This window comes from Hemiscyllium ocellatum, chromosome 14 (assembly GCF_020745735.1).
Source record: "Hemiscyllium ocellatum isolate sHemOce1 chromosome 14, sHemOce1.pat.X.cur, whole genome shotgun sequence".
In the NCBI taxonomy this organism is placed as follows: Eukaryota; Metazoa; Chordata; class Chondrichthyes; order Orectolobiformes; family Hemiscylliidae; genus Hemiscyllium; species Hemiscyllium ocellatum.
The window spans coordinates 72,890,575-72,907,641 of NC_083414.1; the positions used below are offsets into that span (position 1 = coordinate 72,890,575).

Here is a 17,067-nt window from a genome sequence, read left to right on the forward strand (position 1 = left end):
AACAGTTCCAAGGATGAGAAACTTCAGTTATATTAAAAAATTGGGGAAGTTAGGACTATTTTCTTCAGAAAACAGATGGTTGAGAAGAGATTTGATTGAGGTGTTCAAAATCTTGAAGGGTCTGGATGGAGCAGATAGGGTGTTCCTATTGGTGGAAGAATCAATAACCAAAGAGTTCAAGTTTATGGTGGTTGGAAGAAGTAATGGAAATACAAGGAAAATCTTTTTTGACAAAATGAGCGGTTAGGATCTCAAATGCACTGCCTAGTGAGTATGGTGGAGATAGCTTCCGTTGAGGATTTCAAGGGGAAATTGGATTACAATCTGATGGAAAAAAAAATGCTGGGCTTTGGGGAGACAGTAGGGGCTTGGTACCAGGGGAACTGTTCCCTCACAGAGGGTCAGCACTGGCGTGGTTGGCTGAACAACTTTCTCCTGTGCTGTAACCATTCTCTAATTAATCCAGATGCCTTGTGCATCGCAACATTTTCAAACCCCAGTTCATTTAAAATGTAAATATCTAATTTAATGTCTTTGATTCACTGCCCTTTAAGGAAAACAATGAGCCTCACATCCTCCTGCACATTGGGGACCCCTCAATCAATGGCTGGTCTGGAGGCTTAAGTTGTTCTTGATACTGTTTGTGATTCCAGTCTGAAGTGAAGTCCAACAACTTGGAACAAAACTCTCTCTCATACAGTGTAACAAACAGATGCAGAAGCCAAAGCTGCTTGCTAGTACAGAAGACAAGTCTGGATTCAGAGGACTCATTCAAGATCATGCAGCTGTCGAACATCATGTATGCTACCAGACATCAGGAGCATTTCCAAACTGACAGCCAGACTGCTGCGACAACTAGGACTCATAACAGCACACAAACCAACAGCCACTCTCAGACAACAACTCACCAGGACAAAGGACCCGATACCCAGCATGAGCAAAACCAACGTAGTGTACAAAATCCCATGCAAGGACTGCACAAAACACTACATAGGACAAACAGGAAGTCAGCTAACAACCCGCATCCACAAACACCAACTAGCCACAAAACGACACGACCAGCTATCCTTAGTAGCCACACACACACAGACAACAAACAACATGAATTTGACTGGGACAACACCACTATTATAGCGCAAGCCAAACAGAGAACAGCCAGGGAATTCCTAGAGGCATGGCACTCATCCACTGATTCTATCAACAAACACATCGACCTGGACCCAATATACCGGCCACTGCAGCGGACAGCAACTGACAACCGGAAGCAGCAGAGACAAGCCACTATAAATGCCGAAGGAAACATGACAGAAGCGCTTCACAGGAGGCTCCCAAGCACTGAGGATGTCACCTAGAAAGGGGAAGAAACGTTTCCAACAAAAACTCCCAGCTCGGCGAACAGAACCACAACATCATTAACTTTTGGCCCTTCCGCCCATCCTATACACTATCCCAAACAGGATTCTCCCCACCACCACCAAAACACTGAATTTTCCATGGCTGTTCTACCTAGCCTGCACATGCTTAGATGCTATGGGGCAATTTGCCATGATCAATCCACTTTGGACTGTGGGAGTAAACCAGGGCAGGTGATGGAAGTTGACAGAGACACGGAGAATTTGCGAACTCCACATACGCATCCAAAGCTGTAATCAAACCTAGGTCCCTGGTGCTGTGGGGCAGCAGTGCTAACCACTGTGCCGCCAAGCACTTGCCCACTACCAATCCTGTGTCTTGTGGAGCTGTTGATGAGGCTAGACCGATTCACTAATGGGGGAATTTTGCTAGAGTTGAACTGGTTGGGCTTTGTCTAGAAAACAGTGGTCATTGTCTGACATGTGTTTGAGTGCTTCATAAGCAGCCATACCTGGGGTTATTTAAACAGAACACCACCAAAATGACTTACTTCAGTGGATTGTGAATGGAGTGGAACTGATTATAAATTATGGTAGCTTTTTGAAGGAGGAACCTCAGTGATGGTGACACGGGAGCACCTGGAACAATAATCATTGACCTCTGTCTTCTCACGTATAACGTATGAGTCCAGCCATGAAGATTTTCCAAATGAACTCAGTTTTGCTCAGTCGTCCACTGCTGTATTTGGCTCAATAATGTTTGTTGCAGACAATTATTTTTAAACCTCATCTGGAACCATTTGACTCTCTGAAGGACTGGAGGAAAGTCATTTGAGCAGATTTTTATTAAAAAGGCACTGCTGTAATCGATGAAGCAAAAAAGACCAAGTTGTTCTGATTCCTGCATATGCAAGATGGGTGCCAATATTATAGTTGCACTGGGCCAGCTTGGCTACAGAAGAACGCTAATTCTGGGAGCACAGATCTTGAACAAGATGTCGTAAGGACCTACCCCAGTTAGTGAAAAAACTAAAATAGATTAGACGGAGCATCTATAATGGTGAGGAGAAAGGAAAAAAGGAGAACAGAAAAAATTTAAGGCCAAACTAATCTGTAGAATATTGATTTACATGTGAGTGAGTTACAGGCTGGAATTTAATCGAAGGACTTCAATGATTTTTCGAATATCCTGTATTATCCAGGCATGTTACAGGCTGGAATAACCATTCCATTGATTATTTAACTCAATGGAGAGATTATTCACTATCTCCACAGGATCTCTCCCATCTTCAGCACCTATTAGAGCATCATAACATTGGACCTTATTTAGTTTAGTAATAATATTTATGATCAGATAAGAACTTGCAGGAAACAATGAATGCTGGAGCCAAGGGTAGTGAGTTAATGAGGTAAAAAGCATCCATTGTGTAATGCCAGTTAACAAGATGGGGAACATCCATTGTGACTTAATCTTTACTGTTGATACTCGCTGATTGTAATGGTCACCCGATCATTATGGATGCTGCTCCCCCTAAGTGACTATATCATTCCTTAAGAATCTGCTGTTCGAGAGAAGTCCAAGAACTTGTGTCTCTGTGCACGTGGACGACCGTTTTCTCTGTCCAAGGCCTGTAATAAAGATGGAGAAGGTAAAGCCATACTGCGTCTGAGTGTTTGCTTCGACTGATACGGGGATAGGGAAATGGGATGACAAAAGTAGGTTGTCTTCTCTCCCTCTGCTTTATAGACAGGTATTAGATTAGATTTGATTAGATTACTTACAGTGTGGAAACAGGCCCTTCGGCCCAACAAGTCCACACCGACCCGCCGAAGCGCAACCCACCCATACCCCTACATTTACCCCTTACCTAACACTACGGGCAATTTAGCATGGCCAATTCACCTGACCCGCACATCTTTGGACTGTGGGAGGAAACCGGAGCACCCGGAGGAAACCCACGCAGACACGGGGAGAACGTGCAAACTCCACACAGTCAGTCGCCTGAGTCGGGAATTGAACCCGGGTCTCAGGCGCTGTGAGGCAGCAGTGCTAACCACTGTGCCACCGTGCCGCCCACTTGAAACTTTTGTATGGAGTTTGTTTAGTGTAAGATTACAGCAGATTTATTTCGAGCATATGGCCTGTGACTGTATTAAAGGGTTAAAATGAAACTGAATTGCTGCAATTTAAGACTTGGTTTTTGCTTTTGAGGTTGATACTCCAGTGGTTCCTTGCATTTTTGTGAAATACATGCATCCGTTAATTCTGTTCTATCCTTGCAGGAAATGGTTCTTTGCAACAAATACGTGTTTGTGTTATGAGCTGATTTTAATTGTACTCCATTGTTCTGGTTAAAAAATATTATTCTCTCAATTCTGTGAAGTACACTTGAAGGTTCCAAAGAGTTTTGATGACAATGTAATACTTTTCAGCTGTAGTTATTTTACACAAGCGAATCATCATTCTCATGTAATCTACTTGGCTTACACCAGTGCTTCTTTGTGATAATCATATCTTTTGAAAGAAAGGCTTGCATTTATGTAGAATTTTTAATAATCTCAGGATGAACCAAAGCCCTTCACTTTCAGAAGCTTAGTAATTTGTATTGTAGGAAATATGCACTGCAGATTCCCACTGATGATTTTAAGAGTTAGTTAAGTGATTAACGTTGACCGGAGCACCGGGGAGAACTCCTCCCTCCCTCTCTCTTTAAATAGTGTCAGGGAGTCTTTTATGTTCACTTGACAGGGCCTCAACTTAATGTTTTACCTAAAAGGTAGCACCTTCATTACTGTAGTATTTAACTATTCTCACTGCAGTGTGAGTCCAGATTATCTGCTTTGACAGCCTTTTACTTGTATTTAGTGGCAGCACTCTCACTTAAGCTGACACCTGGAAAACTTCAAGATTGTCAGAACAAACTATAATGGGATGTCAGTATTTTCTGCCCCAGAGGACCATAGTTTAATCATACAGCATGGTACGTGGGATTGAGGATAACCTATTAGCATGAATAAAGGATTGGTTGATGGACAAAAAGAGTTGGAATGAATAGATCATTTTCCGGTTGTCAGCTTGTTTCCAGGGGACCAGTGCGATGATCAGCAATGAGATCTCAGCTATTTACTGTTTAGTAGTATGTAAATTGTGTTGTTAGGATCCTGTGAATCCGCTAGGAAGAAAGATGCACAACACCAGTATCCTCAAACAGGCTAACATCCCCAGTATTGAGGAACTGACTACCTTTGATCAGTTACAATGGGCTGGGCACATGGTCCGCATGATTGACACGAGTCTCCCCAAGCATGTGCTGTACTCCCAGCTATGAAACGGCAGGTGAGCCCCAGATGGACGGAGGAAGCGCTTCCATGATATGCTCAAGGCCTCATTGGTAAAGGGCAATATTCCTACAGACACCTGGGAATCACAGGCTTAAGACCTCCAAAATTGAGGTGCAGCATCCAGGAAGGTGTTGAGCACCTCGAGACTTGCACCGGAACGAAGTGGAAGCCAGGCGAAAACAGCAAACTGAGCATACTGCCCACAACAATGCCCCATCTATTCGTTCCCATGACCACCATCTATCCCAAGTGTAACAGAGCTTGTGGCAACTGTAATAGTCTGTATAACCTACAACAGACTCACCTTGAGAGTGGAAGAGATTCGTCCTCATCTGCACGGGACTGCCGATAATGAACAAAGGTGAAGATGTTGTTTAATGAAGTACTCAGCGCCTGCTGGGACACAGCTAGTGAAAATCAGATTTGTGGTATCCTATTAATAAACCTAACATTAATCTAACAAAAGTATTAGTGTCCAGTTTTGTACTTCAGCTTGCTTGGGATTGGAATCACATTTGCAATCTGTTAATAGTTTGATGAATAAACTGAGTGTAGTATATAGCTTTGTTGATGTAAAGCTAGGTTGGAAAGTAAGCTGTGAGGAGAACACAGTCTGTTAATGTAGACAGTTTAATTAAGTGGACAATGAGCTAGTTAGGAAGAATAGGAATATTCACAATATTTTTAAAATAGAACATAGAACTGTACAGCATAGAATGGACCAAATGTTGTGCTGAACATGACGTGAAGTTAAACTAAACCCTTCTGTGTGCCCTTGGTCCATATCCCTCCATTTCTTGCATATTCATGTTCTTACCTACAAGTCTCTTAAACATCTCTTTCATAGAACACAGAACATTACATTGGCCTTGATGTTGTGCCAATTTGTGGAACCAGGCTGAAGCCCATCTAGCCTACACTGTTCCACTTTCATCCATATGTTTATCCAATGACCATTTAAATGTCCTTAAAGTTGGCAAGTCTATTACTGCTGTTGCAGGCCATGCATTCTACGCCCCCTACTACTTTGAGTAAAGAAATTACCTCTGACACCTGTCCTATATCTATCGCCCCTCAATTTGAAGCTACGCCCCCTCGTGTTAGCCATCACCATCCGAGGAAAAAGGCTCTCACTGTCCACCCTATGTAACCCTCTGATTATCTTGGATGTCTCAATTAAGTCATTTCTCAACATTCTTTTCTCAAAGGAAAACAGTCTCAAATTCTTTAGCCTTTTCTCATAAGACCTTTCCTCCATACCATGCAACATCCTAGTACGTTTTCTCTGACCCTTTCCAAAGCTTCCACATCCTTCCTATAATGCGGTGACCAGAACTGTACACAATACTCCACAATTGCAACCGCATCTGACTTTTATACAGCTGCAGCGTGACCTTGTGCCTCCAAAACTCAATCCCTCTACTAGTAAAGCGAACACACCATATGCTGCCTTAACAACCCTATCAACCAGGAGTCTATGTACATGGATACCAAGAGCTCTTTGCTCATCTACACTACCAAGAATCTTCACATTAGCCCAGTAATCTGTATTCCTGTTACTACTTCCAAAGTGAATCACCTCACACTTTTCTACTTTAACTTTAGTTAATTTCATGGCCCCTTCTTCTCTCCTAATTCCTCCTGTGTTCTTTTCTGATTCCTTTATATTCCTCTCACGTCGTGTTCAGTTTTAGGTTCCTAAACCTTATATGCTTTTTTCCTTTTAACTAAATTCACAACCTCTCTCGTTATCCAAGGGTCCCTTAACTTGCCATCCTTGCCTTTCCGCCTGACTGGAACAGTTCTGAACTCTGATCATTAGGTCTTTAAACAACTCCCAACTGTGTATTGTGGACTTGCCTGATAACGGCTCCACCCAATTAATACTCTGTAGCTCCTGCCTTATATAGACCTAATTTGTCCTCCCCCAATTTAATACCTTTTTGCAAAGTCCTTCTTATTCATAGCTATTTTAAAACCTAAGGCATTGTGATCACTGTTTACAAAATGCTTCCCACTGAAAGGTCAGTCACCTAGCCAGGCTCATTAGCAATACAAGATCCAGTCTAGACCCTCATGTAGTTGGACTATCCAAATATTATTTCAAGAAACACTCTTTGATGCCCTTAACAAATTCTGCCCCTTAAGCTTCTTGCTCTGAGGGAGTCCTAGTCAATATTGGGTAAGCAATAGTCACGTACTATGATAACCTTGTTATTGCATCTTTCCATAATCTGCCTACATGTTTGTTCCTCAATATCTCATTAGCAATTGGGGCCACTATAATATAATCCTATCAGAGTGACTGCACCTATCCTATTTTTGAGCTCTACCCTTATTGCCTCAGCGGATGAGCCTCTCTGGGTGCAGATGTGCAACAGCTCCATTCTCTTCCTATCTCCATCTAAAACAATGAAACCTTGAAAAGTTGAGTAGCCAGATCCGTCCTCTCTCAACTTAGTCTCTGTAATGGCCACAACATTATTGCACCTTTTACTGATCCAGGTTCTACGCTCAGCTGCCTTGTTGTCTATAATATTCCTTGAGTTAAAATAAACACACTTCAGCCCATTAGTACCAATGCATTCATTTACCTGTCTGTGTTTGTCCTTCCTTTCTGATTTACTAGTCCTAATGGGTACCTTCCCCTCAATCCCTCCATTTGCTGACCTGCTTCTCTGGTTCCCACCCCCCGCCACTCCAGTTTAAACCATCCTGAGTAATAAGTAAGTTATACAGTCATGGAGGTGTACAGCATGGAAACAGACCCTTCGGTCCAACCCGTCCATGTTGACCAGATATCCCAACCCAATCTAGTCCCACCAGCATCCGGCCCATATCCCTCTGAACCGTTCCTATTTATATACCCATCCAAATGCCTCTTAAATGTTGCAATTGTACTTAGCCTCTACCACATCCTCTGGCAGCTCATTCCATACTCGTACCACTCTCTGAGTGAAAACATTGCTCCTTAGGTCTCTTTTATATCTTTCCCCTCTCACCCTAAACATATGCCCTCTAGTTCTGGACTCCCCCACCCCAGGGAAAAGACTTTGTCTATTTATCCTATCCATGCCCCTCATAATTTTGAAAACCTCTATAAGGTCACCCCTCAGCCTTCGACGCTTCAGGGAAAACAAACTCCCTATAGCTCAAATCCTCCAACCCAGGCAAAAACCTTGTAAATCTTTTCTGAGCCCTTTCAAGTTTCACAACATCTTTCCGATAGGAAGGACACCAGAATTGCGAACAATATTCCAACAGTGGTCTAACCAGTGTCCTGTACAGTCACAACATGACCTTTGAACTCCTGTACTCAGTGCTTGGACCAATAAAGGAGTGCATGCCAAATGCCGCCTTCACTATTCTATCTACCTGCGACTCCACTTTCAAGGTACCACGAACCTGGATTCCAAGGTGTCTCTGTTCAGCAATAGTCCCTCAGACCTTACCATTAAGTGTGTAAGTCCTGCTAAAATTTGCTTTCGCAAAGTGCAGCACCTCACGTTTATACAAATTAAACTCCAACTGCCACTTAGCCCATTGGTCCATCTGAGCAAAATCCCGTTGTATTCTGAGGTTACCGTCCTCGCTGTCCACTACACCTCCAATTTTGGTGTCATCTGCAAACTTACCAACTGTACCTGTTATGTTCACATAAATGACGAAAAGTAGTGGACCCAGCACCGATCCTTGTGGCACTCCACTGGTCACAGGCCTCCAGTCTGAAAAACAACCATCCACCACCAACCTCTGTCTTCTACGTTTGAGCTGGTTCTATATCCAAATGGCTAGTTCTCCCTGTATTCCATGAGATTTAACCTTGATAACCAGTCTCCCAAGGGGAACCTTGTCAAACGCCTTACTGAACTCCATATAGATCACATCTACTGCCCTGCCCTCATCAATGCTGTTTGTTACTTCTTCAAAAAAACTTAATCGAGTTTGTGAGACATGATTTCCCCTGCACAAAGCCATGTTGACTATCCCTAATCAGTCCTTGCCTTTCCAAGTACATGTACATCCTGTCCCTCAAGATTCCCTCCAACAACTTGCCCACCACCAACATCAGGCACTGGTCTGTAGTTCCCTGGCTTGTCCTGACCACCTTTCTTAAACAGTGGCACCATGTTAGCCAACCTTCAGTCTTCCGGCACCCCTCTCCCATTTTCTTTGGTTCCACACAAAGACCACCTTGCTGATCTTTGAGGGGCCCTATTCTCTCCCTAGTTACTTGTTTGTCATTAATGTATTTGTAAAATCCCTTTGGATTCTCCTTTAATTTTATTTGCCAAAGCTATCTCATGTCCCCTTTATACTCTTCTAAGGATTCACTCGATCTATCCTGTCTATACCTGACATATGCTTCCTTCTTTTTCTTAACCAAATCCTCAATTTCTGTAGTCATCCAGCATTCCCTATACCTACCAGCCTTTCCTTTCACCCTAACAGGAATATATTTTCTCTGGACTCTCGTTATCTCAGTTCTGAAGGCTTCCCGTTTTCTAGCCGTCCTTTTACCCGAACAACTGCCCCCAATCTGCTTTTGAAAGTTCTTGCCTAATACCATCGAAATTAGCCTTTCTCCAATTTAGAACTTCAACTTTTAAATCTGGTCTATCCTTTTCCATCACTTTTTTAAATCTAATAGAATTATGGTCGCTGGCCCCAAAGTGCTCCCCCACTGACACCTCAGTTGCCTGCACTGCCTTATTTCCCCTGAGCAGGTCAAGTTTTGCACCTTCTCTAGTAGGTACATCCACATATTGAATCAGAAAATTGTCTTGTACTCACTTAACAAATTGCTCTTCATTTAAACCCTTAACACGATGGCAGTCCCAGTCTATGTTTAGAAATTTAAAATCCCCTACCATAACCACCCAATTATTCTTACAGATAGCTAAGATCATTGTTAAATATTGGTGTTCTGAAGGATTTGGGTAACCTCGTACATGAAATAAAAAGTTAGCATGAGTACAATATTCAATTGAGAAGGCAATTGGAGTACAAGAGTAATGGAGTTTACTACAATAAAATGAAGCTTTTGCGAGAGTATGCCTGAAATTTCTTGTACAGGCTTGGTGTCTGAATTTCAGAAAGGATATACTTTAGGAATTCCCTGGCTGTTCTCTGTTTGGCTTGCCCTATAATAGTAGTGTTGTCCCAGTCGAACTCATGTTGCTTGTCATCTGTGTGTGTGGCTACTAAGGATAGCTGGTCGTGTCGTTTCGTGGCTAGTTGGTGTTCATGGATGCGGGTTGTTAGCTGTCTTCCTGTTTGTCCTATGTAGTGTTTTGTGCAGTCCTTGCATGGGGTTTTGTATATTACATTGGTTTTGCTCATGCTGGGTATCGGGTCCTTTGTCCTGGTGAGTTGTTGTCTGAGAGTAGCTGTTGGTTTGTGTGTTGTTATGAGTCCTAGTGGTCGTAGTAGAAGAGGTGCAATGAAGATTACTGGAATGGCAGGACTGACCTATGGGGAGAGTTTGAGTATAGAGGGTCTGTACTCCTAGAATTTAGAACTTAAGCAAGTTTCGTTTAAGTGTAAAATTCAAAGCTTGGGAGAAGATTTGTAGCTCGGGTGCTCGTTGTTGTGGTTCTGTTTGCTGAGCTGGGAGTTTCGTCCCCTTTCCAGTCGTAGTGTGTTAAGACAGAAAAAAACACGACTGGAATTCAATGTTCAACTCATTGAGCTAACTGATCTGTGCCAGGATCAAATTATTGCTGCAGTGGACTAGTATAGCCTGTATTCAAACTGTTGTTGTACTTGGCCTCTCCCATTTTAATTCCAGGATTCTAGAGGTGGGCCAATGTTCCATGCTTGCTGACTTAAAAAATGATTGATAGACTGAGAAATGGAACATTTCTCCACTTCTTTCAGCAGATGATGGCGTTCAGCCCTACAGATCAGATATCACATTTGCAGATGTAAAGTAAAAACTCAGCTGATATATATGCATCTTACTATGCCAAATTAAAATCTTCCACCCCTTACAGACTCCATGCAGTATCATTAAATGTACTGTGGTGCTTCTGCTTAGGAACTGAATTAATCCAAGCAAATTTTGTTGAATTCTTGTAGCCCGAGGAGGAAACTGGTCACTGTGAGATAGTATTTCAAAATCTGCTTCTGCATTCTACTGTTTTCCTTAAAAAAAAACTTGCATTTGTGGAAAACTGGTGGCGATGTAGTGTTATATGAGATGGAGTGAGAGTTCCAAACTTCTTTTATTTCTTTGCTTCTGACTAAAGCTGGATTGAATCTGAAGACATGAATTGGAACACCTGCAATGGATGAATGTGAAGGTGTTATTTTTAATCTTGGGTAGTGTGTGTAACCTCCTTGAATACAAATTAGGCAGAAGCAAGTGACTTCTGAAAAATGCATTTCTTTGAAATCAAATGCAGAAAATGGTTCTTGCTATCAATTATTTTGTGCGTTAATGGCTCTGCATTTGCAATGGGTACTGGACATCCTCAAGTAGTTTTACCTTTGAAGGGGTTACCAGAGTTTTTATTTCTGTCAGGCAAAAGTTTTCCATTCCCAACTCACATCCTGAGGTGTTGCCTGTGTAGATGTTCCTAGAATTGGCTTTAATTCTAACTTTATCAATAGTTTGTTGGGAGGTGGGGTGGGAGGGCGAGCAGTTCACGGTACAGGTAAGAATAATAGTCACTTAACAATAAAAATCAGTAGCATTTAAATGTGCTTAGTATAACTTACTAGATTTGAAATGCTTTTATTTTCGGTGTGTGGTGAATGTTTGAACTGATTTGCACATTGAATAATTTTTTTTTACTTTCTGCTCTTTACCCCCAGACAGTTGGCGTTGAAGGCTTTGAATGAACGGCTGAAACGTGTTGAAGATCAAGTAGCTTGGCCTAGTATGGATGAAGATGACAAAGAAGATTTGTCTGATATGCCTTTACTTCCAGAGAGCAGCAAAAGCGATGGAGATGATTCTGGAGCAGCAGAACATATTGCATTCCAAGGTCTTTCATCAGGATCTTAAGAGACCATCAATAGATATCCAATTGAGTGGGAATGAAATTGACTTTACTGCTGCAGGTATCATCAGTAGTACTTCAAACTGTTTAACTGCAGCACCTTCAATTTGTTTGGAAAATAAACGTGGCAGAAAATAGAAGATTATAAAGGCCTGTGCAACTGTGGTGCTCATAGCCCAACTTCAGCAGGATTTAATGTTTCTTTAACTCAAGGTGGTGGCTGTAACAATTAGAGGAGGAATTTGAACTGGTGATGAATTAGATGCAATTTTTGCTGTTAGTTCAGAAAATTCATTAATTTGCAGTCATTTTTTGAAGTGTCCTTTTTGAATAAAGCAATTAATTAGCATAATTGAAATGTAAAGGAAGCTCAGCAAGGGGAGGTATGCTACCATTGAAATCAGATCAGAAAGACCTGTCTGAAAATAACATCTTGGCTCTCAAGTTGTCCTTTTCGGATAAAGTGCCAAAAAGCAAATTATTTTACTTTGAGACCATACCATCTGTGGGATATTGAAAATTGGCACGAGTGAATCAGTTTCAGTAGTTTTCTACATCTAGAGATTTGTTATTGCGTCTGACGTTATCACCTTCTTACTTTAATGAACTCACCTTTTGCAAATTTTTTTCTTCTCACTAACTTCCTACCATCACGTGTCTGAAAGATTTGTACCATTCCAAATTATATGTGATTGTAAGGGTGAACCAAATCCAAAATTCAATCATGTTGGGTAATTTGATATCCCTCAGTATTTCCTCCATGCTCCCTTTATTCTTCCATCAAAATGTGTAAATAGTATGATTACTCAGTAAAAATTGCTTCAATTTGATGATTTTTGATAGAAAGCAAAAATGGGCTCTTCTCCCACTTCACTATTGGACAGGTTTGGGAGATTGCATTCTCAAAAGGCTGACAAATTACTGGTGCTGGTCCTGATTCTTCTGCATATAAGCTGTACACGCAATTTCTACAAATGTACTTGGAGTGAACTGATTTGGTTATATGGTTTTTTGTATCCTGTATAATTGTAAAAGGAACAGTGAAGACTTGTGAAAATATTCACTTCAAACAACCACTGATTTCCTTATAAGCTGCTTGGCTTGTTTTCTTTTGTGAAATATATAGATCTGACCAGGCCTATTTCCATACTTCTGTTCTTTGCTGCTACCACATATTGCAAGAGTCAAGAGTTTCTACCCAAGCCCAGGCTTGTTCAAATACTTGACTCAAATGGCAAACAGAAACTGGACAAAATTCCATAACCCATCTATGATTGGACTTTTTTTTACTGAACCCTCTACGAAATGAGTTAAGAAATCAGTACAACAAATGTCTTAATGTTATTTTGGAAACCCCATTTAAAGGTGTGCATAAAGCTAACTCATTTATAATCATCAGTTTCTGCAGGGTGATTGATGTCAGACAGTGCTGAATGTGGTCAGCATTTTGCTGTATAGACACCATTCTAGTTTTGTCTCAGAGTTTGATAATGATTATGGTAAACATAAAGCAGATATCATTTTTAATACATTTAACTGTACAAGATACTTTAATGTAAGATTGTTTTTTAAAAAACACAAGTATTAGTTGCATCTAAGTAATTTAATGTTATCTTGATTATCTGTAGGTGAAGTGTCATTGTCATAATGCTGTGCTGTGTACTTTACCAGAGTAGCATTTACCAACAGACTAATCTCTTTTACTGGGCTTCACTTAAATTGTAGGTTTCTTTTCGATTCTCCTGATGTATCATAGTTGCGCAGGTCAGTACAATAAACTTTGCAATCTCATGTGTTCACTTCTCATAACCCCAAAAAAAGAATTGTTTCAGTTGTATTCATCAACCAGGTAATTTTTTTGTTCTTTTTCTTGTGCTTGCAAATCATGGTGAATAGGATTAATAATTCAGAAAATATGAATTCAGATCCCACCAAGGCAGTTTGTGAATTTGAATTTGTTTTTCTTTAATTTGGCAAGTGAAAATTGTTTATCGGTGAAACATTATGAAAGCGCAACCCATGAAGCTGTCAGATTGTCATAAAACCTCAACTGATTCACAGAAGCTCTTTGGGGAAAGAAATCTGTCATTTTTATCTATAGATATTCATATGTAACCCCAATTCTCCACCTCTAGTTGACAATTAACTGCTGTCTGAAGCGACTTGCAACTCATTCAAACTGCTATACTATACCATCAAAATAAAATGGCCACTGCCAGCACCACCATAAGACAGCTCATGCCTTGCCAAAAATGTCCACAATCTTAGGATAAATATTTCATGTGAGAGAGATGTGTAGAGGGGTGGGGGAAGTTGCAGTACTGATTAAGGAGAATGTCATAGCTGTGACAAAGAAAAGACATCTTGAAGGATTCATCCACCAATGCCTGTATGGATTGAATTCAGGAATAATCGAGGTACAATCACTCTGATGGGGCTACACTAGCAGTCTTCCAATAACCACCAGGAGATAGAGTAACAGATATGTAAGTAAATCAATGCAAGATGTGAAAACAACAAAGTTGTCACAGTGGGTGATTTTAACTTTCCCAATATTGACTGAGACTCTCTTAGTGCCAGGGACTTAGCGAGCAAGTCAACAACCTCATTCATCTGAGTTGGAAAGTTTGCATACGTTTCATCATCATAGCAGGTAATATCAGTGCACTTCTGGTGAAACGTTGTGTTTTATTCAGCTTGCTATTCAAGGCTTGCTGGGGTGGGTGGTATCATTTCCAGTTCTGTTTCTTAGTGATTGCCGTATTGGGTCTAACTCTACATATTTGTTAGTGGAGTTTTGGATTGAATTCTGGTGCATGTGTTTATTTGGCTTGTCCTAGGATGGATATGTTGACCCAGTTGAATTGGAGTCCTTCTTTGTCCATGTAGCTGGACACAAGTGATAGTTGATCATGTCTCTTGGCAGCTAGTTGGTGTTCGAGTATCCTGATGGCTCGTTTTCTTCCAGTTTGCCCTCAGTAATGTTTGTGGCAGACTTACGTGGTATTTTGTATGTAACCTTGATTCTGTCAATTGTGGGTAAGGGATCCTTTATACTTGGCAGTAGCTGTCGTAATGTAGTTGTTGATGTGTGGGCTAACATTTTACCGAAGGGTTGGACAATGTATGCATCACATTTATCCTAGGACAAACAAAGACATGCATAGGAATTCCTGGAGGCATGGCACTCAACCTGGAACCAAATGATACCACCAACCTCCAGCAAACTTGCACACACACACACACACACACACACACACACACACACAAAGTGGGACAGAACACCAATGCTTCACTGGAGGCAGACTGATGATGTTACCTAGTATGGTGACAAAATGCATATCTTCAAACAAACTTACCAGCTCAGTGAGCAAGTCAACAACCTCATCCACAGCCTGAGCTACAAATCTTCTCAAGAACTTCAAACTTGTATGAATGACAGGAGATATTGAAAGAGTAGTCAAAAAAAGGAAGTATCCATAAGATTTAGAAAGCTGAAATCAAACCAGCAGAAAAGAACTTTAACAGGAAATTAGGAGAACTAAAAGAGACCATAAAATATCTTTGGCAAGCATGATTAAGGAGAAGGCATTTTACATGTATGCTGGGAGCAAAAGGGTAAATAGGAAACTGGTAGGTCCACTCGGATGAAAGAAGGAATTTATGTGTAGATCCAGAGGAAGTGGGGGAGGTCCTTTAATGAGTATTCACCAAGGAGAAGGACATGGATCATAAGATTAAGAGAAGATTAGGGAAGGGTATGTTGATACTCTGGGCCATGTCAATATTAAGGAGGTGGTGATGGGTGACTTGAAATCATTAGGGTAAGTAAGTCCCTAGGGCCTGATGGGATCTATCCCAGGATTCTGAAGAAGACAAATGAGATTGCTGGGTCCTTGACAGACATCTTTACATCTTTAGCCACAGACAAGATCCCAGAAAACTAGAGAATAGCCAACTTTGTTCCTTTCTTTAAGAAGGGCAAAACTCAAGTTTTCAAATTATAGTATTACAAACTCCAATGGGTACAGCTGAACTTTTCCTCTGGACTGCACATGTACGCAGCTGCTCCAAGAATCCTTGCACGGCAATCCGTTTCAGATCACTGATTGTGGTTGCAGAAGTGCTGGAGACTCGTGCAGCCAGGAAGAAAATTTAGAGGGTATGATGATTCAGCTCTAACCTCAATTTTTTCCTCTTAAGACCTTCATCTCAGAAATGAGTAGTGTGAACCTTCTCTGAACTGCTAATACATTTATATACATGTTTTTGAAATAAGTGGAACAAAACTGAATATTGAACAGATTGACAATTGGGGGGAAATAAAAAAGGCCTTTGCCTTGATAATAGAGAATGGGTTAGAGAAAGTAGAGAATTTAGCTCAGAAAAATCAAGAAGTGGAATTTGGTAAAGATAAAGAAACAACAAGGTGGGGTGACATTTAACTGTTTATTGACTCCAAGCAGTAGTCACACTCTCAGCAATGCCCTGTCCAGCTGGAGGAAAACTTCACTGCTTTTATATTCTTTTCCCTTGCAATAAAGGCTGTTTTTATTTGTAATCTCTTGTAATGTATGCATTATATCTGTTTCTCATGTACCAATCTTGACATTTCCCAGATTTCAAGAGTCTTATTGGCTTTGAAATGTGTACACCTGACAGGCATAGGTAGAATGAGTAGCCAGAGACTTTTCCCATGCCAGAAATGTCACGAAGAGTCATAAATAAGGTGACTGGAGGAAGGTTTAGGAGAGATGTTAGAGATAGGTTCTTTCCACAGAGAGTGTGTGGAATGCACTGCCAGCAGTAGTAGTAGAGTCAGGTACATCAGGATCATTTAAGTGGTCTTGGATAGGCACATGGAAGATTACAATGAAGGGCATGTAGGTTAGTCTGATCTTAGAGTAGGATAAAAGGCCGGCTCAACATAGAGGGCCAAAGGACCTGTACATACAATATAGAACAGTACAGCACACTACAGGCTGTATGGCCCACGATGTTGTGTCATTTATTTTAATCTAAGATCAACCTAACCTACACATCCCTCGATTTACTGCCATCCATGTGCTTGTCTAGCAGTCGCTTAAATGTTCCTCATGTCTGACTCTACTACAACCGCTGGCGGTGCATTGCACGCACTCATCACTCTGTGCAGAAAGAATCTACCTCCAACATCTCCCCTATACCTTCCTCCAATCACCGTAAAATTATGACCTCTCGTAACTGCCATTTCTGCCCTTGGGAAAAGTCTCTGGCTATCTATTCTATCTTTGCCTCATTACCTTGAACACCTATCAAGTCACCTCATCCTTCTTTTCCCCAGTGGGAAAGCCCTAGCTCACTCAACCTCTATTCGTAAGACATGC

At 41.2% G+C, this 17,067-nt stretch overlaps 1 protein-coding gene across 1 annotated transcript in view; it reads left to right on the top strand.

The window, feature by feature from the left end:
- Positions 1–16,262, top strand: part of tmem115 (transmembrane protein 115) — a 27,104-nt gene extending 10,842 nt beyond the window's left edge. Inside the window, exon 2 of the mRNA XM_060835789.1 lies at positions 11,514–16,262. Within this exon, the coding sequence (XP_060691772.1) occupies positions 11,514–11,706 (193 nt within the window). The 3' untranslated portion in view covers positions 11,707–16,262. The remainder of the gene's footprint in view (positions 1–11,513) is intronic.
- The last annotated feature ends 805 nt before the right edge of the window (positions 16,263–17,067 follow it).